Source organism: Dermochelys coriacea, chromosome 2 (assembly GCF_009764565.3).
Source record: "Dermochelys coriacea isolate rDerCor1 chromosome 2, rDerCor1.pri.v4, whole genome shotgun sequence".
Classification (NCBI taxonomy): domain Eukaryota; kingdom Metazoa; phylum Chordata; order Testudines; family Dermochelyidae; genus Dermochelys; species Dermochelys coriacea.
The window spans coordinates 237,369,723-237,396,727 of NC_050069.1; the positions used below are offsets into that span (position 1 = coordinate 237,369,723).

Sequence of the window (27,005 nt, forward strand, 5' to 3'; positions counted from 1 at the left end):
TCCCTCCAGGTGACTACTTTCAGCCAAGGAGGAACCTTTGCCTGCGAGGGCATCAGTAGGGGCACTGCACATGCTCAGTGCCTCCCCAGGCCTCATCCTCAAAGACCTCACTGCCATATTTGGCAATGTGAACAGTCAAAGTTGGGGTGTCCATTGCTGGGAAGGACAAAGGGTTAAGTGGCCTCAAAGCTGCTACATGGGTGTCTGCAGGGAAGGTCCCTTTCAGGATCTGTGTTTGCTCCCATGCCTGCAGAGACTAGATGTTCCTGCAGGGTCCATACAGCAGAGCAGCTGGGATAAGAATTTGGCCCCACAGCAATCAGAGAGAAAAATAATCCATAAAATAATAATGACTATCCAAAAAGGCCATGCGGCAATGGATACATAATCAACAGAAAACCAGGAACCCAGCAAATTCTTACAAACAAGGTTGTTTAAAATAATAATTCCCTCTGGTCACTATGTAATCTAACAATATTTCATAGAACTGGAACAGTGCACAATGAATCAAATCTTACTGTCAGTCTCAAAATAATGAAATGAGTCTTAACATCATTGAGATTTCATGCTAAGGGACAGGAATATTGCTACTTAAAGTGACTAAAACATATTCCAAAGTCAAATGTGTTGTCAAGGCCACAGTATGTAATATAATTCCTGAGAGCTGATAGTTATATTTATTAAATTATCTTAAATTACAGTTATTGCCCCTTCCACAAAACAGCTGCAAAACCACAGATAACAATGCAGAATCCCAGTTTCCAGGGATCAAACAACCCTGTGAACTATAGTTTCCCACAAAATATCCAGTAGTATGCCTTTTAGGATATTGCTTGATGAAACTGAGTTATTTGAGTCCTCTAACCCTTAGTTCGTTACACAAAACTTGCAGGTTTGGGTGCTTTATTTATTTTAACGTATAATAGAAATGGTTCCAGAAATGTCATAGTCCCAGCAGCATAATCCTATTTAGAATAGAAGTGTTATTCAGAATTAGAACAGACACGGGAATTTTTGGATGTCAGTTGGCGCACCCAACTGGTCTCCTTGTCCATGTAACACAATTCAACCTGATGTTAACTTCTCTCTGATTCAGCAACATGCCATTCCCAAGCTGTGTTACTACAGGGTGAGCATTCCACACACTTTGCCCCTCTGTTTGTGTTTATGATGGAATAGTAAACCCAGGTATAAAATTGCTGTATACCTTTAGGTGAATAAAGATGGTGTGTTGGGAAAAGTAAAAATCCAGCAGGAGCAAATCCAAGACAATAATATCAGCACAAGCAGTCAGAGTCAGTTCTCATTTTCACTAACATAAATTTGGAATACCTCCATTGTTACATTAATGGAGTTACTCCAGGTTTACACTGAAATCACAGTCTGGCCCCTTGAGCCAATGATATTCAGCCATCTAGTGTATGCTTCAGTTAGAAGACCCTTTGTATTCTGTACAATATTATGACATACCTTTGACTCTGCATCACTTCTATTCCATCCCACCATTTAGGACACTGCTATAGCTAACCTACAACTTTATGGGTCAAATTCAGCCCTGGTATAGCTCTATTAAGATGCACTTGCTTACACCAGGGTTAAATTTAATGTTATATATTTACTGGCACAGCTTTCTAGAGCCAAATGCTGATCTCATTTGCACTAGATGTGGAGTAACTTCCTCCAAGTCAATAATGCTGGTTTGAGTCTGGTGTAAGAGAGAGGAGACCTTGTAAATGGATCCTTCATAGGTAAAAATCATGGATGTCACCCATTATATTCCATTTTTATATAACTCTGCAAACCCAATGAAAGTCCCACTTTCTTGATTCCATTACATCTGCTTTGTGCTGTTCTGGCAATGAAAAGCAGACTGAACACTGCTTTAAGTGTTTAGCTAAGGAGTTTGCTTACGTACTGTAGGAGAATTGCATAGGCTAAGGAAAGTGGGGATGCCCAAAACACCTTTGTGTTGCATCAATTCCCATGTGCCAGAACAATCCCCTGGGGACCTTGGCATTTGGCACAACTTAGAGCAGCCCTATGGCTTCTATAAATTGCTTCTTGGGACTGGACTGTCACCTCAGGATCAGGTGTGTCTCGTTTCCCTTTCCCCTCCTCCCCCCCGCTAAGCTGAAGTTGACATCAAATGCCTGGTCCTGTAGATCTGGTCCCAGGTGTATATTTGGTGCATACTCCAAAGCAAATTGTTATGTATATGATGCAAAATGAGAACAGTATTTTGCACTGTATTTGTCCATATAGCCTCGCAGTTGCACCTTATACTGTAACTTTGAGCCAGATTCATTTTTCAGTTACACGTGTTTAAATGCAAAACTTTTGATCTGAAAATCACTGGGCTCTGAATATAAAAATAAAAAGTTACAGTGAAAAAAAACAAGTTAATGGTATTTCCCCTTATTCAACCAATAGTAGAAGGATAAAGAAAAGAGACGCTAAAGATAAACACCTATGGATTGTTCTAAACTCATTCACGTTGGCTTCACACCACGTTTGTTCCATTGATTTCAGTGGAATTACACTAATATAAAGTGAGATCAATCCCAGGCTCTCAGCCATTACAATGATTTAAGAGTATGTAAGTAAATATCCTTCTTTGTTCCACATAATGCAAACTCAGTTTTAAGAAGGGTATGAAATCCAGCTAGATTATTTGCCAAGTCAGCTCACGGAGCAATTCATGGCCTAGGGTCTGAGCCTGCATTTCTTGCAAACCCCAAAACCTTAGGGATCCTCAAGGACTGCAAGAACTGCAAGGCCCTAAAAGTCTTTCACTTAATCTGTGGACTTGAGATATAATTAAGGACTATAGGGTCTCCTCCTAGGGTTCCAGGGATAAAAAGCAGCCATGTCTGGGCATGGGTGACAAAAGGAGAGTACTGCCTCCACAGTATCTCCTCTTCTCCAAGCTTGCAGGAGTTTGGAGGGTAAGATAGTGCTAAGTGTCAACTTACCTGCTGCCCCATTCCACTCTGCCCATGAAGGACTCGAGGAAAAATGACAGCTAGAGTAACGACTGGCAACATGGCCCAGGGGCCGGAGCGAGGCAATGGGAGGCTGGGAGCCAGTGTGGAGGCATAGGGCCTCCAGAATATCCCTGGCTTCCGCACATCCTTCAGATCCATGTAGATCTGCTGATTTTAGTGGCGGTCAATCTCCTTCCCTTCCTCCACCACCCACCAGCACTTCTGCATGGGGGCAGAGCTCACCTCGTGCTCCAATAGTCAAATTTGTAGGTTTGTAGGAGTCACGGAATTTCCTGTCACATGCTTGGGAGCAGCCCAGGGGGTTATAGCTCTGATTACATCCATTAATTGTAATGAGGACCAAAGTTCGCACTGTAATGAAAACCATAGGGGTGGAGCTGTTCAAAACATTTTCTCCTCAATGCTTTTTTGGCTAAAAATGATGCTTTGTCAAATCTGAAACACTTGGCAGCATCCTAGCAATTCTGACAAAGCTTTTGCCAGAAAGTTTCTGGGGTGCAAAATGGTCACTTCCAGAGAGGGAGGAATCAACCTTTTTGATCCAAAAATGGACATTTTGATACAATTTTGTTTCACAAAAACATTCTAAAAGTTTTGGTTTTGTTCCAGTGTAATGAAAACAAATTTCCAAATCTCAAATACTGTCATGAAATGGAATTATTGTTCTTCAGCCAGCTCTCCCTAGGAGATCGTTTTCCAGGCCCTGCCCCACAGATAAGGCTCCCAGAGCTAACACGTACATGATGGTGTTTTTAGGGCAAGATCTGAGGATACTGGAGACTAGGGTTTTCATTTGGTGCCATACAGTATGAAGTTATTCCTAACAGGGATAGTTTCTCCACTAAATGCATGGCAGTGTACTTATTCCTCTAATCATGCAGAGGAAGCAGGCAGAGGTTGTGTTTTCTATCATCTAAAGAAAAGTAGCTTTGTTCCCAACATAGAAATTAAGATCAATTTTAACTCTCTGATTGCCATTTCTTTTTTGATTACCTCATACACAAGGATTCGAAAAATTGGTGGGCTTGATTGAGGAATAACTCCATTTAAATCAATGGATTTACATCGTATACCAGCACAGAGTCCAACTGAAGTAAACTGGGCTCCATATGGACATAGGAGTCCACTCATACTCAGATCAAATTGCAGGATCCTTCCTGCCATCAGCTCCAGCTTTGATTGCTTGGTTTCATTTTCAGACCTGTACAACTTTTCATTGGAGCATTCCACAAATAAACCAAAGAAAACCAGGTGTTGGCCTTGGACTTCGTTGCATGAGGAAGGCTGTGTGAAGATAAATTATTTGAAATATAAAAGGTAGAAATATTTGCATGTCAGGCAGAGGCATAGAATTATGATAACTTATCCTCCCCTGATGTTAACAAAATACCTGCTAACCTTCTAGCAGCAGCAAATATAACTGCCACACAAAGACACGTCTTACTTCAGTGTGTTTAGAACATTTATGTGACTATAACCAGCATGCACATACCCTGGGAGGATTCCATTTCGATAGAGAATTAAAATAACTGCTACCTTTTGCTATTAGACATTTACAGTGAGTCACTCTGGTGCAGAGAGCCTACACAAAGCCCTCCGCACCATTTAAACCCTGGGTGGAACTGCAGAGGGAAGCTTCTTCGTACCCTTTGTGCCATGGAGGGTGTCTCCATTAAATAGGCTAATGTGGAGAAATTGTAGAGGATGAGACTCCACACTTACACAGGAGCCATGTCCCAGAGATCCCAGAGGGACAACGGACACTCTTCTATCTGATAGGCTGTTCAGCCTGCCCAGAGTTTGGGAGTTAATTCCCCACCCAGTTAATTCCCTTCACAAAGCTTATTTATGAATTTCTCCCTGACCAGAATAGACATGGGCATTGGGGATCACAACGTTATAAATTTTTTTTCTTCTTCAGTTTCAGATATCCCTAATTAGGGGATGATGATTTATTAAGCCATAAAATATGCAAAAGTTTGAATGTAATAATCATCTATATATTAAAGCAGGGATCATGTAAGATAAGAATAGGTCACCATATATTTCAGTGTCACTGAAATTGTTAATGAACCTTTAAATCTAATTAGTGGAATGATTTCAATTCTTCATTTTTTGGAAAGGCCTGATTCTCTGGCCCTGTAATAAATTTGAATTGTGCTTCCCACACTACAAAGTTCAATATAAAAAAAAGCGGCACAAAGGATGATGGAGACAAACAAAGTTATTCGAAACACCCCAGGAAATTTTAGAAGGAGGAAAGAATCTCCTAGTTTAACATGCCCGTTTTATGTTGGGTAATAATCTACCCTAATAAATTGGCATTAACAGTCCTCTACCCTTCCTGCTTTTCAGCATTACATTTAAAACACTTCCCTTTCAAGAAACAAATCTAGGTTTCTCTTGAACCCTTCTTCACTCAACTGTAATCCCTTGCTGGCATAAAACATAAGTATCTCACACATCTGGAATCCTTTGCTAAGCTATCTCGAACGCTGTCACCTGTGAGAAATAACTTCAGCTTCCTCAGTTTTTCCTTGTAACCTCAATTCTTCAGGCCTGGGGTTATCTTTGTTGCCCTCCATACACTTTCTGGAAGGCAGGGCTTCCTGTTAATGGGGTGTCACACCAAAGTGGGCAGTGTGCTTTGTCAGCCCATTACCGGATACAGCACACTCCCTCACCTCATGTCCAGCCAGCTCCACTGCCCAGCATGTAAGAAGCATGGCTGTGCTACTTCCAGTCTCTCTTCACCACCTTCCTAACCCATATTTTCTCAGAGGGGTGTATCAGGCATTCAGCTCCTGCTCTCCCCAGCCCATGACAGAATCCAAGATCTGGATAGCTTCTGCACTGCCAGATGGATAGGGGTGTGGGGCTCACTTCCTCTTCCCTTCATGGCCACACAGAACCCAGCAACACTCTAACCCAATGCTAACATAATGAGACTTAATTTCTCACCAACTCCTCTCGGCCCCTGCCAGCTAAATATGTTTAATCTTTTGGTTATCGTGTTCACCCCTCTGTCAAAACAGGACTGTTCCCCCAAACTGATCTGTCCACCATATTTTTGAATGCTTTATCTAGTTTAGTTTTAATTTACCCAAGTGACCAAGCTTCCATGCCTTCCCTAGGGAGATTAGTTTGTAGATCAGTAGTCTTCACTGTTGGGAAAGTTTTCCTAATACTCTGACTAGCTTTCTCTTTGCTTAATTTCATCCCATCACTTCTAATTAGAGCATCCAAAACAGTTCTTCAAACACTAGTAGACCAACAAGTATGAAACAACAATTGTGCGCTCATGTTTGTATATACAAGTTGAGCAACTGCATATACAAATGAAGATTCAGCAGTGTTAATTGCAGTTGCATTTTTGTGCATAAACCTCTAGCCTGATTTTTCCCCCACTGTTTATCCCTAAATCACTTTTGTTCCTTATCTCTGCCATCCCTTCAATTTGTAAGCAACTTTCAGACAAGTGAGATGCCCAGAGCTGCATACACTTTTCTAGGTTCAGTTTCACCAGGGCTGTCAGCCTACCAATGCCTTGAAAAAGGGACAACTAGGCTTGACTATATTCCAGGGGTTGCTTTTGAGCATATGGCCTTAATTTTCTTCCTAGTGGTAATCCACACAAGTCAATGTTTCCTCTTTTATGGCATTTTGAAAGATTTTATTTTCTACTAGATAGAAGAGTTACAGGAGCAATTCCATTTTACCCAGTGTAGAACAAAGAGCCAATTTCATCCTTTCTGTAATGCCATTGACTTTAAAGCTAATGAATTACATTTAATGCCATGTCTTCAGTTCTTTAGCCCTTTTCTATATAACTGATATGTGAAAAGACACCTATATGTTATATAGTATAATATAACACACATGTAACGTGTAGATAAATAACTGGATGGATGAAATCAATGATTTTTCTTAAATTGGTAACAAAACTGCTGGCTTTAGGGAACTGGTAATGAACTACCAGTATTTTGACACTCTTACAGTTCCCCTCTAATCTGTCTAAAGATCAACAGAGTCTTCCTGCGCTCGGGATTTTCTTCTAAGGTTCATGATGTCAATAGCCTCTTAGTGGAGTCAGAGCTGCATTTTCACAGGGCTTGATGGCTGGAGTGCACATGATGACATTGCCTCAAGAGAGGTGCTGGGGAGACTGCCTCAGTGAAAACAAGCCTTCCTGGTGCTGCTCCTGCCACACGGGCAGAAGGAAGAAACTGCTTCTTCTGGTCAGCCAGGGCATCACCTCCTCCCTGCTTCCAAGGGGCTGCTGCGAACCTGCGATGGGTGTGCTTGTGCAGTTGCACAAGGGATGGAAAGCAACACGTTGATCACCCTTCCACAAGCCATGCCTGAAGAACCCACAATCCAGCCCTAAATCAAGAGTGGGTCCATGAATCTGCAGGAATAAAGCTCACCCTTTACTGACCTTAGCAAAGAACATTCGGGTGTGTTTCTTAACATGCACATTAAGGATTGCATGAAAAAGAGTGCAGAATTGTGACAGAGAGGGGTACAATGCTGAGCAGAACTGTGGTATGTTTATTGGATTGAACACCATTTACCCTTTCACGAAAGAGACAATAGAACTGTGGAAAGGAACATGCAGGACTTGAGTAACTCAGTTCAGCTGTGGTTTTGAAAAGCCAGACCATGCCAGTATATAGAGTTGCATTACATCTATTCTTAGAACACTTCGGGCCTGATCCTGGAAGATGCTGAGTGCCTTTGGGAGGTACTGAGCACCTTCAACTCCCACTGCAATCAGCATTTACACGCCTGGTCCCTGGGCTCCAATTCAGCCAAACTTGTAAGCACTTGCTTAAATCCATTCCTATTCATCAAAGCACTTAAGCATGTGCTAAACTTCAAGCATGTACTTCAGTCCCATTAAAGTCAATAAGAGTTAAACAGATGTTTCACTTTAAGAACATGATTAGTGGTTTGCTGAATAGGGATGATTTACTGAACTGGGGACCTAGAGCACAGATTGCAGGACTGGAAAACTTAATACATGATTTTGGCATAGCTGACCAGTGTACAGTGCTGGTATATTGCAGTCACATACCACCGGGGAAGTTTCAGCAATCAATTTAACCAATAAATATTATTACATCATTAGGAATATAGGCCTGCCATGGGCTGTATAGACCCCATGTGGTCCAGCAACCGAGGAATTAATGCAGGAACTGCCAGCTAGTTCTGTATGGCAGCCTCACCACAGCTGGGAGAATAAAAGAGCTGAGAAGCAGAGGAGTGGGGTAGCTGCCAGAGGAGCCAGCAGTCCAGAGAAAGGAGGTTCTGCCAGCAAGCTGGTGAGACGCAGCCCCAGAGTGACAACAACCCAAAGAAGGGATGACCTGAGCCACAGTCTGCAGAAGCCTACAGAACCGAGGGAGGTAGGAAGGAACTCAGGGTACAGCAGGAGAATTGATGAGAACTGATCCTGTCTGCCTGAGTTAAGAGCCCTGAGCTGGAACCAAGAGGAGTGGGTGGGCCTGGGTCCCCCTACCTACCTCTTAACAGAGATGTAAGAGCCAAAGGGGATTCCAGGTTCCTGGAGGACAAGGACCAGATAATCCCTGCCAAACATGGGGGATGTCTGTACACTCTAGTGGGACAGAATTTAACATCCCTGCCCCCGAAATAGGACTATAGAGATTGAGACAAGAAGGGCAGGCTGACTGCCCTGCCTGTCTGAGCAGAATCTGTGCAATGCAGTGTCTGATCAAAGAGTGTCATTGATGTGTTGAGGCGCCAGGACACAAGGCATCCTAGAGAACTGCTTTCATACTCCATCTGTAACTTCAATACTTGTTGGTTCAAAAGTGATTTTGTTATGACTAACTATGACGGTCTGCAGGATTGCATTTGGAGTGCAGTGCCTAGTGGGTTAGTCTCTATCATAGTATTATCAGCATCTTTTTCATAAAATCCTTTACAAATATTTGCAATAAACACATCTCTGTTCTGCTTAGAATTGTCTTCAGGAAAGGAAAACCTTCTTTCTATCCAATTGTATAATCCAATGAGTCAATTTCTTACATTCGACAGAGGAGAGAGAACAAACTAATTAATAAAAGCCTGTTGATTTCAGGAGCCTAAGTGAAGGAAAACAAATTATTTATCCTATAAGAGAATATCCCTGTTGTAATCCTGCCAATTGTATGACGCTGATAAGACACTACTCATATAATTATTCATGTAACTTTAAGAAAAAAAATTAAGGGTTTCAAAAATCAATTATTTAATAAAATCAGCACTTTTCATTAGTTTACTAGATCACCTAATATAACATATGCATACATTATTCCATAAATAGCTATGTAAAGAGAATGTTTAGAATGCACAGTTTAGCTCTAAAATTCAGAAAACAATTTATTTTTCAAAATGGAAAATTTTATGCCCTGAGCACACATTTTCATTATATTTTCTTTACCCACCTGTTAGTCCCACATACATGCAGAGAGTGACTCCCTAATTTCCATATCACAAGATAAAAGCCCTGCCACATATATTGCATATGCCCAACTTGTAATCTTCAAAGCTTCATAACTTGGACAAATCAAAACTTCTTTTCTCCAGAAAAGGCATTTCTCCAAAATGAGAGCAGATTTCAAGCTGTTTGTTATTGAATATGTTAATAGTCTCAAGAATTTTTTTAACTTGTTCTCAAAAAGGGCACAACACTTGTCCTCAAACCTTCTTGTTGCTCAGTTTTGTTTTTGTTTTTTTTTTTTAATTACCTTTGGTCAGAAACTAAGCACAAAAAACTTCAGCTGAAATGGTAAAGTTCTTAGTGACTGAAAAACAAGAGTTTAAAATGGAAACCATTGTGCAACCTTACATATAGTCACTTCTGCTCCTGCTGTAATTAGAGAAATGACATTAGATAATTTTACATAGTGGCAGAGTTATTTCTCCCCTGACTTATATTCTAACACCCCACCTCTTGCTGCAGTCAGGCACTGCAGTCCTGCTTTCACGACATTACTCACTATTACCTCTGGGTCCCTTCCTACCGCTGTTTCCTCTAAATTAAGTCAATTTAGTCCTCAGTTTGTCAAAACACTTAAGCATGTATGTGTGCTTACATGCTTTGCATGGGGTGTCATAGTAAACAATTTTCTCATCACCTCCCTGTTTTCCCAATGTACTCAAATCCTTCTGTATGGTACTCTACTGTATTCAGTACAACTGAGGTCAAGCAATTGCTTTGTGCAGTGCTAATGATTAATGCTCTTTTGGAGTCTGTCCCTGGACACACGCAATCCTGTGAGGGCAGGGGGGGATGGACTGCACACTCTAGTGTCTTTTCCTTCTCTAACATCTATGACTTCATGATAAAGTCTAGTGTATCTTATTTACTTGTTTCTATGCTTTGCCCTATACTAATGCTGCTGTACACTATACAAATATGTTCCTTCTGCTTGATTAGTCAGTGTTAGGGACTTATGACTACATGATGTTATATATGCACATAACTTTCATCAATATTCAAGTGTTAATGTATACCAAGTGGCAAACAGATTCATAACTAATTCGCCTAATCATGAATTCAGTGGAAGATTTCCACTAGGAAAGTTGTATTTACTCCTTTTTGAAAAGTTTAATGATCTGTAGTTAAAACTGTAAGACTTTAGACATATTCATTAATTAGTTTTAGGTTAATCAAAACCAGTTTCTCGGCTGTACAGTTTGATATAATGATTATAGTAAATGTGATTGAATTCCTTAAACTGTAATCCCAAATTACAAACTAACATTTATTCAGGAGTCAAGTCCTGACTCCTGAGGGAAATTAGATTGAACTATTTTCCTCACATATAACTTCCACTTTTATCCTATGCAGTGAGAATAACATTCCTGATTTTGATCTTACACTTCTGTAACTCAATTTACTCTAGTGCAGTTACAACTAATTTACACTGTCATGAAATCAGAATCAGGCATCATATATTTGCCTATCCACAGTTATAGATCTTTCTTTGGGTTTATGATATTATCTGGCCAGTGGTCACATAACAGAAGCACTTTACTTGGGATGCCACATATTAAATGAACTGACCTTCCATTTAGCCAATGGACTAAATACAGTAAGTCAAATTCAGTGAGGAATGCACAGAGGCAACTCTCATTGAAGTCAGTGCAAGTTGTGAGTTGGCATCCAGGGCAGAATTTGGCTCTGAAATCAGCTGTAGTATTGTTCTTAATATTTTGAGTAAAATCAGTTTAGAATTATTAATTTTGCTCCAAATAGTGAGGGAGTACTGATGTGAAATTTCAAGATGATGATGATTTTCAAGATTACAGAGATGAGTTTCTAAAAAACTACATGAATAAAAGGATTGCTCCTATGGTTAGTTTTTCAAGGACACTCCAAGAGTGCAGGGGGTTTTTTTGCACTGAGTTGGATAAAAATTATTAGAAATAATACAAAACAACAAATATGCTTTTTCAGAGTCACTTTTCTGTGAAGAAGGGAGCTGCAGCCTTGGGGATTGGCACAGATAGTGTGATTCTGATTAGATGTGACGAAAGGTAAGTACAGATTCCATATATACCTCCTTACAATGCCACACTAAGAGAGGGGACAAGCAATGGCTGAATACAGAGAAAGCATGTAGGGCCAGATCATCAGCTCGTGTAAATCAGCATAGCACTAACTTCAGTAGATTTAAACTAATTTATACCAACTGAGGAACTGGCAGTAGTATATGGGGATTACCATCAATCAAATCAATCATCAATCATGACTGGAGCCAGCCATGTCTCTGTCTTGCTCTCAGAAGTAATACCTCAGGGGGGTGGGTTTTAGGGTGATAGGTGGGCAGGGCCTGGCAGGTCAGGGGGCAGGGCCAATATTTGATTATGGTAGGCCCCTTATACTTCTACTGGCCCTTTGATCACAGCTTCTACAACAACTGATAGCTAGAGCTGATTGAAAACTAGAATTTTCATTCCACAGGAAATATTTTAATATTTGTTTTTTATGAAATGGAAAGTCCCCTAAAATTCTGATTCAGAAATAGTGAAATACTTTGGTTTGCTCAAAATTAAATATTTCTTTATCCTCAAATAGAAATATTTTATTTCAGTTTGTCCAACTGAGCTGAAATGTCTTATTTCAACTCAGTTCAACATGGAACTACCGTATATCCATCAGTAACTCATAAGAGTTGTAATTCAGTGGCTCTCATGCCCCCATTTTCATTTATGAGTTAGGTTCCTGGCTGGACCACATTTCTCATAAAGCACCATGGCAGTAAAGCCATAGGAGAGAACTGTGGTGTATCATGGGAGCTGTAGCCCCGCCAGGGCGCCCAGTCCAAGGAGGAGAATGAGGATATAAGGCTCTCAAACTGCAGTTCCTATGAGACAATACACCACCTCAGGTGGACACAGAATAATATCAAATGGGCCCATACACAACATTTTGATTCAGTTCAACAAACCAAATTTCCTGACAGACAACTGAAATTCTGGCAAAAATCAAAATTTTATCACGGAAATTTCTGTTCTTGTGGAACTTGCATTTTCTGGTTGTGAAAAAAAAAACTTTGATGGAAAATTTCTCACCAGTCCTACAGAGAGTTTTTCAATAAAAATTGCCTTTCATTACGAACTATTGAATATGATTGTTATAATCTACTGAATTGTTTACGGCTCCAGATTAAATGGAAGGCCTGACTAAATCAAAATGTTCTAATCTTCTCATCAAAAGAAAACCATTTAAGCAATTTAGAATAGTAATCACAGACTATTGATTCATAATCTCATCTTCCTAGTCTCAAAGTTGAAAACTCTTTGCAGAAGAATTAAAGACTGTGTGAACAATGAGCAAAAAACACCTGATGCACCAGCACTTCATAATGTCACCTTTGCTTTTTCTAGACACTATAGACCAGATTCAAGTAACTGGGTTCAGAATGTGGCCCATCTTGTATGAATTCTGTGCAGATTCAATGTAATTATTTATTTTTCTTTAGTGAGAACAATACTTTAAACTGTTCTTCCTAAAGAAAATGGCAGAGTTACTGCATGTTTCTCATCCATTCCTGGAATATGCCAAAGAAACATAGCAGGCCACCAGGCCTTCTCCCAAAATACACTAGGCAGGAGTTTTGGGATGATCTTGTGCCTCTTACGAAGGAAGGGTTTGGATTGTATGGGCTGCGGGTCCATCTGAGCTTTTGGATGCTTATCTAGCCTGAGCGCACCAAACCCCATCCTGAGCAACACCCAGTAGAATTTGCCTGTATTCTTGTTGTATTGGAGCTGGTTTACACAGTTTTTAAATCTATAACATCATGCAGGCAGGCAGCTCACCCAAACGAAGCAAAAATGCATTTTTGCTAATGCTGGGGGCTGGTCTTCCACATGCTCCTACTGCCCATTTGTGTGGATTGGTAATGGTAGCATCTGGTTTACTCCATGCTCTTATATGTAGGTTGGCAATGCTATAGAATGTCTTGCTGGGCTCCTGCTGTATTTTGCCTCCGGTGGGACTTTTTTGCATGCTCCACTGTATATTTTGGCTGTATTGGGGGGTGATTTACTGCCTGTTCCTATGTGAATTTTGACAATGCTTGCAGATGATTTTATTGTACAGTCCTGTGTGTGTTTGGGTCTCCTGGAGGCTACCTAATCACTAGCTTATATGAATTTTGACAGTACTGAGGTCTCCATAACTGTGTACCTCACTGTGTATTTTGGCAATGCTGAAGGCTGGTAAACAGCTGCTAATATACTGTATTTAGAGCAGAAATTCCAAGTCTGGGTTTTAGTTTCTTTTTATTTTATTCCCTTTATGGTCCTAATAGCAGTTTTAAGAGGAAGAGGAAAATATTATTTTTGTCTGACACCATAACAAATAAGCAGGGGAATTTTTGAATGGGTAGAACAGCGGTTCTCAAACTGTGGGTTGGGACCCCAAAGTGGGTCATGACCCCATTTTAATGGGGTCACCAGGGATGGCTTAGACTTGCTGGGCCAGGGGCTGAAGCCAAAGCCCAAGGGCTTCATCCTTGGGCAGTGGGGCTGAGATTACAGCTTTGCCTTCCTCTCCTGGTGCACTGGGGCTTTGGCTTTGCCCCTCACCCCCTCCTGCCCCATCTGGGCTGGCAGGGATTAGGCAGGCTCAGGCTTCGGTCCTGCCTCCTGGGGTCATGTCATAATTTTTGTTGTCAGAAGGGGGTCGTGGTGCAATGAAGTTTGAGAACGCCTGGGGTACAATATTTTGTACAGGCCTGATATCCCAAAACAAAACTAGGGTCGAGTTCAGCTTTTTTCATTTGCAAAGCAAAATATCATGATCTTTTGCCAAAGCAAAGCTGCCCAAGTCCATCTCTACCAAAAGCCTCTTTCTGGGTCAAACTCTTGACTTTGTTGGTTGTTCTGCATAATTAAGTGATCAAAAAATACCAAACTTTTTTTGCTGAAAATTAAGACATTTTCATTTTTTTATTCCCCTGAATGTTTCTGATGTAAACGAAACCAAAACCCAGCAAAGTGCTGGATTTCTAACATTATTTTTGGTAAAATATTCTGGGTTTTGGTTAGAAACCAAAAGTTAATTTTTATTTTTAGACAAAAAACAGAAACATTTCATTACATTTTTTTCCATGAAAATATTTATTTTTGACAAATCCATTTCTTTCAATGAAATTGTTTTTACCACTTCTACTAAAGACTGAAAAGGTCCTTGAAGTGGGCCTGATCTTGTAAGTGCCCAGTGATTAATCAAAGTTAATGAAGAACTTACCAAAATTTTTTTAAAAGGACTAGCATAATGCTGATGATTTTATGGATTCTTTCTCTCCATGGATAGTCTGACCCTCAGCTAAAACAACCAAAACCCCAGATCTCAATATGTAAACATGAATACTGTTTTCATCATGAGCCTAATGAATTTACAAGACTTTCCAAATTGGTCTGAGAGGTTTCTACCACTGAGCCTGAATCTCAGGTGAATGGCTCATACTAAATCTACTGCAAATACCATGTTCGCTAAATTTGAAGGACTTGAAGATGTACTTTCTTTTAGCCTATACCAGCTGCTTCTTTTCATGCTCTTCTCAAAGCTAATAGGAAAGTAACCAGATCAATCTATGGAGCAGTCGCTCTGAGGCAAATTCATCCCTAGTGTTGCTCCACTGGAGTTACACTGAGGATGAATTTGGCCTGCTTTGTTTTGTTCTGCATTGCAAATAAAAGTTTGTGTTCTCCTGTGGGTGTGGAGAAGTAATGGAAAGGGACCCAGCTGCTCTGAGCAAACAGAAGACATCCCTTTCCCTCCCCAACAGTTTAATTTTGGAGCAATCAGCTGATCTCATGGCTTGGGGCCATGCAGTTGATTTGAGGATTCTCTGTGCAAGTGGATATGATCCTCAAAGCCCTTGGGAGGTGGAGTTGCAGACTCCATCGCTTGGGCAGGGGGACCGGTTGGGTTGCCACACAGCAACCAATGGCAGCCACAGAGTTGGGAATCCTCTGCAGGACATCCAGGATCTTCTCAATGGGGCTATAGAGGCACACCGGAACTTGAAGCTCCATGAGGCAGGATTTGCCTTTTAATATAGCACTAAGTGGGGCTTCAGCATGGTCCTGAACACTGGGCTTTCTGCATGAAGGTGACTTTTCCCCACTATTGTTATCACACTGGTGCCAGCTGACTAACTAAAGTGAAATTCAGCATTGTGCTGAAGGCCAGGCCAGGGACTAGGCACCATTTAAGTGCCTACTTTGAGAGCTTAAATGGTGCAGAGGGGTCAATTTCATCCCTATCTGGGATTATTTAAGTGGAAAACTGATAGAAAGGGGCTGATTTCAAAACTGGAACCTTAATATGACATTATCCTTTCTGCAGGGGGAAAATGATCCCATCAGACCTTGAAAGAAGAATTATTGAAGCCAAACAAAAAGTAAGTCTATTACCAGGTGCCTTCAGAAATGGTGCAGGGTTTTCCACTTCCATTCATAGGAAACAAGTGGCATTTTGGTCAATTTGATTGGTGTTTTTTAAGAGGAGATTTGAGCTAATCTGTGTTATGTTTCCTTGCAAAACAACATGGAATTATACCATGATTTACTTATCTGAAACACAACAATATAATGAGGAAGGTTAGAAATGCTGAATAAAAGATGTGTTTAAAGATGTTCCATGGCCTTTGCAAGGTATTTGTCTTCCTTCTATGCTGTATAGTGTAATCTTCTCCTGATTTAGACCTCCTCAGTCTGTGATACAATCACTAGCTGAATGTTAGCTCTAAATGAAAAGATGTTTTGGGATTGAAGGTTTTTTTTAATAAACTGAAAATAATCTTATCGAAGTCACAAAATCAAGAAGAGTTAATTCAAAGAACTAAATATATTCTCCAAGGTACAGTTTATATGTGTTCCTTTTTAAAAGGCCCTTTTTAAAGCTTAAATATGATATTATAATATATATCTTATTTTAATATGGTGGCTCTGGCAACTGTTGCTGTACAATAATAATTTAAAAACAGAGTTCATAATTCACAAGAAAAACTGGTCTTTGTAAAACCTTGCTTTGCCTAAAATAAACCATGGGATTAGGGTGACCAGATGTCCCAATTTTATAGGGACAGTCCTAATTTTTGAGTCTTTTTCTTATATAGGCTCCAATTACCCCCTACCTCCTGTCCCGATTTTTCACACTTGCTGTCTGGTCACCCTACATGGGATAGGGGAAACTAAACCAAAAAACAAAACATTCATCCAAAAACCTACTAAGAATATATCCTATTTTGCAGGGGGGAAGTTCATGCCTTTTAAGAAATATCAGTTGCTCATTACATGTTAAAAAACCTGTATTTTTATGTAATTTTTTCATATATGTATTTTAGACCCAAATCTTGCTAAGTCTTAGGCACTTGCTTAACTTTACATTTTGAGTAGTTCCAATGGTTTCAGAGGAACTGCTCATGTGCTAAAAGTAGAGAGTAAGCATAAACCTTTGCAGGATCACGACCTTACAACATAGACTCTTGGGGTAGGGAATGTGCCTTCCTACATGATGCACAGATTCTAGCATGTGCTGAATGCAATATTAATATAAAGCATAATATAGGCTACTTCAAATTTGCCAAAAAGATTTATTGTTCAATGATGCATAAAGATAGTTTTGTTTGTCCTACATGTCATAACAGAGTATCCATGTTTTACTTCAAACAGACCGATAGGTGTGGAAATGTTCATTCTGCAGCTTTTACAGATAAAGTATCTTTACATAAATGGCACAGTGTTGGCCTTGGAAGTTTGCTGCCACCTAAAGGCAGAAACTGTAATATCAAGTTTCAGAGTAGCAGCTGTATTAGTCTGTATCAGCAAAAAAAACAAGGAGTACTTGTGGCATCTTAGAGACTAACAAATTTATTTGGGCATCAAGAACATCTAAAATGAGAAAAGCAAAAAAAAGTTCAAAAGTATCATGAGGTAGCTCTTGATTTCCAAATGGCACCTTCCTTTGCCTGGCAACACAAAGCAGGTTTGTCACCTGGGAACCACTTGTGTATTCATTCAGAATTAACACAGTAGCTACTGCAATTAAAGTTTTACTTACACTATGGCCTGACTATTGGAAGAAAATAGAGCTACTGCAGATTCAGGTGGATTCTCTCTTTGACAAATAATATTCTCTTGCTGAGGAATATTTCTCTTCTTTTTGTAGGGATTTGTTCCTTTCCTAGTTAGTGCCACTGCAGGAACTACAGTGTATGGTGCATTTGATCCACTCCTAGCTATTGCAGACATCTGCAAGAAATACAAAATCTGGATGCACGTGGATGTAAGTATTGTATTGCTCTAGGGACTGGATTATAAAGTGTGCCAACATGAATTCATCCATCCATATACAGTGTCATTTTCCACAGATGATAACATACTAGGTCCTCTAATGAAAGCTGATGAGCTAGGGCCTAATTCTCCCCTCCTTTGATCTGGGCACCTGGAACTCCTGGTGAGGTCGCTGAGAGCTGTGGGTGCTCTGCACCTTTGAAAATCAGGCCACTTTTAGCTGTCTAAACATGCATTTAAATGACTCACTTTAGGAATCCTAGTTTGAAAATCCTGGCCTCAGCCTCTGTATCTCTAGATATCATCATTAGGAGAAAATAACATACCCCATACAGACCCATCTTCTGTGGCAGATGTAAAATAAATCAAGCTGGTTGAAAAATCTTTGACATTTTTTTTCTGTCCAAAAATTTCATAGGGTTGTAGCCAGAATGTTTCACAGAAATGCACTGGTTTCCATGAAAATATTGTCTGGAGGCTTTCTCAAATCCAAAATGGAATTTTTGGGAGGGGTATGGAAAGAAATTGAGAAACCTTCCCACAGGATAGCCCGCTGGTTAGTGTACTCACCCAGTATGGGAGAGACATGGCTGCAAGTCCCTACTCTGTCTATTTCAGCTATTCTGGGGTGGGGAGCCTCCTGCAGGTTCTTTTCAAAAAATGTCTAAAGATCTCATTTTTGTTTTTCTTTGGAATGAATAAAAATCTTGACATTTTTCATGAAACAGAATTGTTGTTTTCCAGCCAGCCCTAAAAATAAACAAGCAAGGAAAAGGCAATTAATTGTTTCTAAACTTGCAGTCAGTTAATGCTGTAACTGCCCCAGACTACTAAAACTCTGAGTTCCCTAAGGCGTCTGCTAGACTATCTTGCCAAACTGATTCGCTAACATTAGCTTACTTATTGAGGTCCTCACTGTGCCTCATTCTCCTGCACATGCTGGAACATGATCTCTCCGATCCAAGAGCTCTGCAGGAAAAAAGAGGGCAGGGGAGGAGGAGGTTGGAGGAAACATTAGTGGTTTGAACTCAGATGCAAAACCTATCTTTCCAGCTGGGCTGCCATCCCACTCTATCAACACCACTGTCACAAAAAGGGAAAACGCCAACTTACCTTCTGTGTGTCTCTAGTCACCTCTTGTCTCCCCAGCACAGATTGGGGCTGGCCTAGCATACTGCTGTCATATATGGCCATGCTGAAGGAGGAATTAGGTGGGCTGGACAGTGATAAAGGTTGACACATAGACCCTGGCATATGCAACTCCAGTCACAGCCTGAAAGAAACCACAGGAGAGAGAGATGAAAACTATTAGTACAGTTTATTATCCGGGCCCTAAACTGTAGCTCCATCTGAGGTGTTTAGAGATATATGGGTTCAGAAAGCAAAGTATCAGACATAAAATTGATCAAACACATTGATGCAAACACCAAAAAAATACAAAACTATCTGCTTTTTAAGATTATGTATCTTGTCTTTCAGGCAGCATGGGGTGGCGGGCTGCTGATGTCTAGGAAACATAAATGGAAATTAAATGGTGTTGAAAGGTATGATTTATTAACAAGTTAAGTGCTCCAGTACACTTGTGATTACCACAGAAATGTCTATAAATAAAAATCAACCAGTCCTGTTCATTATTATAATTTAATGTCCAATATATATCATGAAGGAATCTTTTAAGCTATCCTCTCTCAACTGAAATAACATTGCTAAGTTCCTTTATTCAATAAGATGTGTGATTAAAAACTTGTGATGTGACTTTGTTTTCTTGTTCAGATAATGTATAGCTCCTATTTGTGATTCACCCCTTTGAAACTGATTATGAGCTCCAGAATGGTCATTGTGTGCTTCTCTGTATGAACCTGTCCAAAAAGAACTGGCAACTGCATTTCCAAAAGAACTGAACCTTGGAGACCATGCAATGCGGTTACCAGACTGTCTGAGATCATTCTAATTTTATTGGGGAGATCATTTATAAATCCTCAAATCCCTACGAAATATCAGCATGCCATGACAATGCCATGACAATATAACTCTATGTTTTTATGCAATGTCCTAGTGCACTGGATTGTATTGCAATGGGTTCTAGCTAGAATTTTATCATCAGAAGAGTTGTCATGCCTACTCTTGCTAGGAATATTTAATTTACGCATCCAAATTCATAGCTTCTTCTATTCTCTACATTTTTGTAGTTGCAAAACTCAGCTCATACGTGCAACAGCTCAGATTTCCGCACTGTTTGAATATGCCTCATGGAAGTAAATCCTTGTGCTGAATCTTGAAAATGCTGACGTTTAAGTATACAAGGTTTTGTATTCCACCCATGATGAATGCACCTATAATACACAGAGAAATGATGAACCAGTTCAGTAGCAATAAAGAATAAGCTTGAATGAACTTCTGAGCAAGTATTTGTCTAGAAACTTTTTTAAAGCTTCTATTGGTTAAGATTAGGATATTAGTCCCATCCTACTTCTTTCCAACTTCTAGTAAAACCACAACTCCCTGCCAGTTAAATTGCATTACTCCCAACTTCCTTCTCTGTCTTCATGCCTTTGGTTTCACTCAATTCCCATGATCCTCTTACTGGTTCCACGATATTTTCCTTCCATTCTTCTCCTGCAGACTCTGTATTCATGTCTCTCGATGAGGGCCCAATCCCCTTCTCTCAGATACACGAGCATATAACACTTCTAAAAATTGTTTTCATCTTGAATTCAGAAAGCAGCCAGTGACGTCCTCTCCAACTGATCACTTGAAAGCCCTTAGAACTCTAAAAGGACTTTAAAAAGCTAGACACGTTTTTGTTAAAGAAAACTGTCTTATCACTGAATACATGCACACTATACATAAGCAGGATATACTTCAAAACATCCAGGATGTTGAAATACCTGCTCCTGCTGCTTATCAGGATATAGCATTAACGAAGAACCTGAATCACAAAAAAGGGATCCAGGATAGGAGCCAAATCTGAACTTCTTCCAAATTCAGAGGTGTTTGCATTAGAAATTCTGGTTCAGTCTCTGATAAAGAGATGCCTAAATCATGAATTCAGACCTGCAACTCAATTGGAACTTCCCCAACATTCAAGGGGTTTAGATCTAGTGTTCTGATAAGGGTCATCTCCTGGCATGGGGCAGTGAATTACATGCAAGTCTTGCCATTTCCTCTTCCTTCTTCACATGGTGAATGATGGGGGAGGCGAGCAGGGGTAACTACCCAGATTTCAACAGGGCATGTACATTTTGTGTACACGTGGATGCTAATATTGGTGCTTTACATTAAATGGGAAAAATTCCAGTCTGAGTACCCACGTGTGGGATTTAACTATCCTACGAAGATGTTCACATTTGGATGTTACAAAGTGAGTGTGAGCACCTGCATCCATTTCAGCCTCCAACTTCTAATAATCACAACACATCAAATAAAGCCAATTCTTGCTCAAGCAAAACTCCAGGATGGTCTGTTAGGAAATTTCCAAAAGGAAATAATGTGTCTCATTTTTGACTATGTAACATTCTTCTTTAAATGTGACTGTAAGCCGCCATTTTATTGAAGCATATATCAATACTTGACATCAGTACCCTTTGTGACAAGGCAAATGTAATTAGATAAAATACTTTGTGCACAACTGTGATGAATTTTAGAAAAAAGGATGACTTATAGATTCATAGATACTAAGGTCAGAAGGGACCATTCTGATCATCTAGTCTGACCTCCTGCACAGCGCAGGTCACAGAATCTCACCCACCCACTCCTATGAAAAACCTCACCCATGTCTGAGCTATTGAAGTCCTTAAATCATGGTTTAAAGACTTCAAGGAGCAGAGAAGCCTCCCTCAAGTCAACCATGCCCCATGCTACAGAGGAAGGCGAAAAACCTCCAGGGCCTCTCCAATCTGCCCTGGAGGAAAATTCCTTCCTGACCCCAAATATGGCAATCAGCTAAACCCTGAGCATATGGGCAAGATTCACCAGCCACATACTACAGAAAATTCTTTCCTGGGTAACTCAGATCCCATCCATCTAATATCCCATCTCAGGGGATTTGGCCTATTTACCCTGAATATTTAAAGATCAATTACTTACCAAAATCCCATTATCCCATCATACCATCTCCTCCATAAACTTATCAAGGAGAATCTTAAAACCAGATAGATCTTTTGCCCCCACTGCTTCCCTTGGAAGGCTATTCCAAAACTTCACTCCTCTGATGGTTAAAAACCTTCGTCTGATTTCAAATCTAAACTTCCTGGTGGCCAGTTTATACCCATTTGTTCTTGTGTCCACATTGTTGCTGAGCTGAAATAATTCCTCTCCCTCTCCTGTATTTATCCCTCTGATATATTTATAGAGAGCAATCATATCTCTATGACCTGAAGGTCAATGCAATGATTTAGGCAGAAAATTGATATTTGGGCATTGTTGCTGGTAAACAACCTGTTACTATAAAAAACCCTAGCCACCTCCATTATCTACAGGCATCTTAAAGAATGTGTTTAGGGTTCTCTGTAAAGACAGTTAAAAGTTAGTAGCTGTAACAAGAGAAGAGATTAATAGGCTTGAATGTGAGTTTAGAATCATTAACTCCAGTACCCTAAACAGTGAGTGGCTCTGAGTTGATTAAAAGCTGCCAATTGCTCAAAGAGCTGGGCCAAGTAGCCAGTTGCTGCCTGTGAAAGAGTATTCCCTACAGGCTTTGCTTTAGGGGCTGCATAATTCCATTTAAATAGCAGGAAAGGCAGCACAGAAGTATTCCACTGGCTACAGCATTTTGCAACTGCACATAGTTGCACTGATCACAATGGTCTCTTCTGGCCTTGGAATCTATGTTTTGGGGGAGTGGGGAATTGGAGAGAAAATGACAATGCTCATGTACTAATATGCAGGGCACCTTTCCTCCAGTGGGATCCCAAAGCACTTCACAAACCTTAATACTGACTGGTTTCCAAACAGAGAAAGAAAACTACCTCCCAGGCCAGATTCTCAAAACACTCACCTCCATTCTTGCAGGTACAGTTTTGGTACCCTAGATATTTTCACCCCCCAATTTACTGACTTATTCAGATCTATACAGTTAAACAGCGCCCTCCCACAGCAAGAAAGAGCACAATCCTATGCAGGAGGCATCTTCAACAGACCTCCAAAGTATAAATCCTGCAGTCAGTAAATAACAAGTCAAGCATAACACAAAAATAAAACAATGAATAACTGTTTGCCCCTCCAGCCATCCCACAACCTCAATACTTTAATGTTCACCCACCTGCTTTGTGCTCCCTCTACACCTATTCAGTCTCTTTTGTACCTGACAGAGCAGGAGGACTTCCAGTCAAAGGCCAATGACAGAGAGTGCCCTGCCAGCAAATCCCTTTCCTTTAAACCCTGGGGGATCCAGATTCAAATTTGCAGATGCAATCCAGGATGTAAAGATCAAAGTGACCTGAATAGTGGTCACAACTAACTGTGGGTGCAAAAATGTACCTGCAGTTAGTTATCTTTGTCTTCAAAAACTGTCATCTGTTTAAGGCTGAGCTGAATAAGAGCCAAATTCTGGTCAAGACTTTGGCCCATATAGAGCACACACCCCCACACACACTCGCTCTCTCTGTGGCAAAACTAGGAAGCAGATTATAGCACAATACAAAGAACTGTACAACAAGGAATGAACATAGATCTAAACTCATTTTGCCCATTTGGCAGATAGATTATTATGCCTACCCTTAACAAATGTATGTACATTATGACTCAGGCAATCATATCCAGAGAGCAATCTTGGAACCCAGGCTAGCCGTTCATTCTAGTGTTTACTAGGCTTGTATCCACTTTTGGAGCTGTGTTTCTAGCCTCCTGTTGACCCAATTCTCAAACTTGCCCAGTTCTGAAGATAGGAGGCACAAATCAACCCTTATGTATGTTAAACAGGTATTTGGTTTTATTTAGCCATTTTTGAAACTTGGGATCCCCATACTTTCTTCTTCGTCTTCGCTGTAGTCTAAAAAATACTTTTCCAAATGTTCTCATGTGTATAACAAGATGTGATCTTTTGGATACAGTATCTTGGGTTGCTTTAGTTTAAAACCTTCTGCAAGACATGCCAGGCCACTATTTGCTGTGCTTTGGAAAAGGGCTTCTTTTTAAAAAATCCCTGAAGACTTGTTAGCCTTTCAAAAAAAAGAAAATCTTACCGTTAAGTAATATATAAAAGAAAAAACAAAAAAATGCAAAACCCCAAATAAAGGGAAATAAACTCCCCAAAACATTTTTGAATCCCCACTACCAGCTCCTATCACCCTTTCCAAGCCATTTTCAGTGACGTGATTAGTTAGCAGCATAGTTTTTGCTGTGCCAATGAATCTCTCTTCCTAGGCCACAGCATCTTGAGGAGCATATTATATCAATCCAATAGGCATAGGACCTGGTGGTTTTTTTTTCCTGCTTGAATCAATGCATGCCAATAAGTATTTCAGCATGCTCTCTGACTAATTTTCTAAGGCAGCTTCTGGCATCTTGGTACCCAAGATAAGTGGCCGAGAGCATGAAAGAGCGTTTTGAGATAATACCATATTCATTACCATGATCATTTTGGGCCAGATCCTCAAATTGTGCAAATTGTCATAGCTCACTTGAAGCCAATAGAGCAGTGAGAACTTACACCAGCTGAGGATCTGACCATTTGGGTAAAATTTTCAGATTTTCAAAGATGTGTAAAGATGCAGATCAGCCCCCAATGGAATTTTCAAATGTGCATCAGCAAGTTGATGAGATCAATGGGAGTTAATGGGAATCAGTGGGAATTAGACACCAAACCTGTTTGGGCGCTTTTGAAAATCCCACTAAGTACCTAGCTGCATCTTAGCTGCCTAAACACCTTTGCAGACTGGTCCGAAATCATGTATATGTTTTTGACACATTCGCTCTTTGCCTTTAAAGTGTGGATGGATCACAAAAATTCTGGTGCTCACAAAATCTAATGTATAGCACCACGGCTCTGTGTTAACTCTCCAGAGCCGTAGTTCAGAACCTTTTAGGGCTAACTCTACAAAAGCCCTTACTTTGATGAGTAGTCTGCCTGAGTAAATTTACATCAGCGCCCCACAGTGTAATTAAAGATTCTACAATTGGGTCCTGCAGAGCAAGTGCTAGGCATACACAGACTAAAAAACTGGTTAGGGCCCCGAGCAGCTCAAGAAGGCCCCCATTCACTTTTTATTATGTGTTGTATGTGGGGAGGGCCCCAAAATATTCTTGATTAGGGCCCCCCCAATGGGCTAACACTGCCTCTGGGGTCCTGTATGAACATTAATAATCACTCTTCTGAAAACCGTTGTGCGTTTTTTCAGCCTTGCATCTTTGAGGCCCATATGAGCCTTGTTAGTTTTGTTTATTATTGAAGGTTTTAATTATTTCAGACCTGTGGTATAACATCTCAGTTTAATGTTGTTTGTTGTTGTAGGGCCAATTCTGTGACTTGGAACCCCCACAAGATGATGGGTGTCCCATTGCAGTGTTCTGCCCTTCTCGTTAGGGAAGAGGTACGTCTTCATCCATTTGCACCTCTAGTCATTTTTGCCATTTCCCTCCGGAATGTGCTGGATGCCTTCTTTATAACTGTGTCATAGCTAATGTATGTTAATGTGATGAAGATTACAAATGAAACTGAGATGCAAATCTCTAGGCACTTGTTCAGTCTACAAACACAGAAAGGATTTAAAACGGCTGTCCAGGAGAAGTGAATGACAATATATCTTTAGGTTTCAGAGTAACAGCCGTGTTAGTCTGTATTCACAAAAAGAAAAGGAGTACTTATGGCACTTTAGAGACTAACAAATTTATTTGAGCATAAGCTTTCGTGAGCTACAGCTCTCTTCATCGGATGCATTCACTGGAAAATACAGTGGGGAGATTTATATACATAAAGAACATGAAACAATGGGTGTTACCATACACACTGTAACGAGAATGATCACTTAAGGTGAGCTATTACCAGCAGGAGAGCGGGGGGGGGGCAAAAACCTTTTGTAATGATAATCAAGGTGGGCCATTTCCAGCAGTTGACAAGAACGTCTGAGGTACAGTGGGGGGAATAAATATGGGGAAATAGTTTTACTTTGTGTAATGACCCATCCACTCCCAGTCTTTATTCAAGCCCAAGTTAATTGTATCCAGTTTGCAAATTAATTACAATTCAGCAGTCTCTCATTGGAGTCTGTTTTTGAAGCTTTTTGTTGAAGAATTGCAACTTTTAGGTCTATAATCAAGTGACCAAAGAGATTGAAGTGTTCTCCAAGTGGTTTTTGAATGTTATAATTCTTGATGTCTGATTTGTGTCCATTTATTCTTTTACGTAGAGACTGTCCAGTTTGACCAATGTATATGGCAGAGGGGCATTGCTGGCACATGATGGCATATATCACATTGGTAGATGTACAGGTGAACGAGCCTCTGATAGTGTGGCTGATGTGATTAGGCCCTATGATGGTGTCCCCTGAATAGATATGTGGACAGAGTTGGCAACGGGCTTTGTTGCAAGGATAGGTTCCTGGGTTAGTGGTTCTGTTGTGTGGTGTGTGGTTGCTGGTGAGTATTTGCTTCAGGTTGGGGGGCTGTCTATAAGCAAAGACTGTCCTGTCTCCCAAGATCTGTGAGAGTGATGGGTCGTCCTTCAGGATAGGTTGTAGATCCTTGATGATGCATTGGAGAGGTTTTAGTTGGGGGCAGAAGGTGATGGCTAGTGGTGTTCTGTTATATTCTTTGTTGGTCCTTTCCTGTAGTAGGTGACTTCTAGGTATCTTTAGAGAGTTTTGGTGACTTTGTATGTGAAATACACTGAACTAAGTTGTGCACTTAGTTGAAGCCATGCAGCACTGCAGCTTTCAATGCTGTGTCCAATTGTGACTGAAGACAGAATCTGCCCGACTTACACATATCAGTTGGACTAGCAATACAGTGCACAGTGTCCATGAGTTATTGCTCTTTCAGAAGTTTGTGGTCAACCAACTGTCTAGACATTACAACCCAACACTGATATATAAGCCCACTTTGCGCAGCGTGGAATGAGAAAAGGAAACCCAAGTTCATGTGATAAAATCTACACCTTTTATTTAGTACTGGGACAGCTACAGCTGGAAGAATTATCCTTCAAGCTTGTAATCTTCACATAGCAGCCAGTCATTGGGA

General features: G+C 40.4%; 1 protein-coding gene across 3 annotated transcripts in view; it reads left to right on the plus strand.

Moving 5' to 3' along the window:
- GAD2 (glutamate decarboxylase 2) overlaps window positions 1-27,005 on the plus strand; it is a 56,442-nt gene that overhangs the window by 17,105 nt on the left and 12,332 nt on the right. For all 3 annotated transcript variants that reach the window (XM_038389298.2, XM_038389301.2, XM_038389300.2), the window contains 5 exons: window positions 11,476-11,555; window positions 15,883-15,937; window positions 17,707-17,823; window positions 19,311-19,375; window positions 25,282-25,360. In XM_038389298.2, the coding sequence (XP_038245226.1) occupies window positions 11,476-11,555; window positions 15,883-15,937; window positions 17,707-17,823; window positions 19,311-19,375; window positions 25,282-25,360 (396 nt within the window). The remainder of the gene's footprint in view (window positions 1-11,475; window positions 11,556-15,882; window positions 15,938-17,706; window positions 17,824-19,310; window positions 19,376-25,281; window positions 25,361-27,005) is intronic.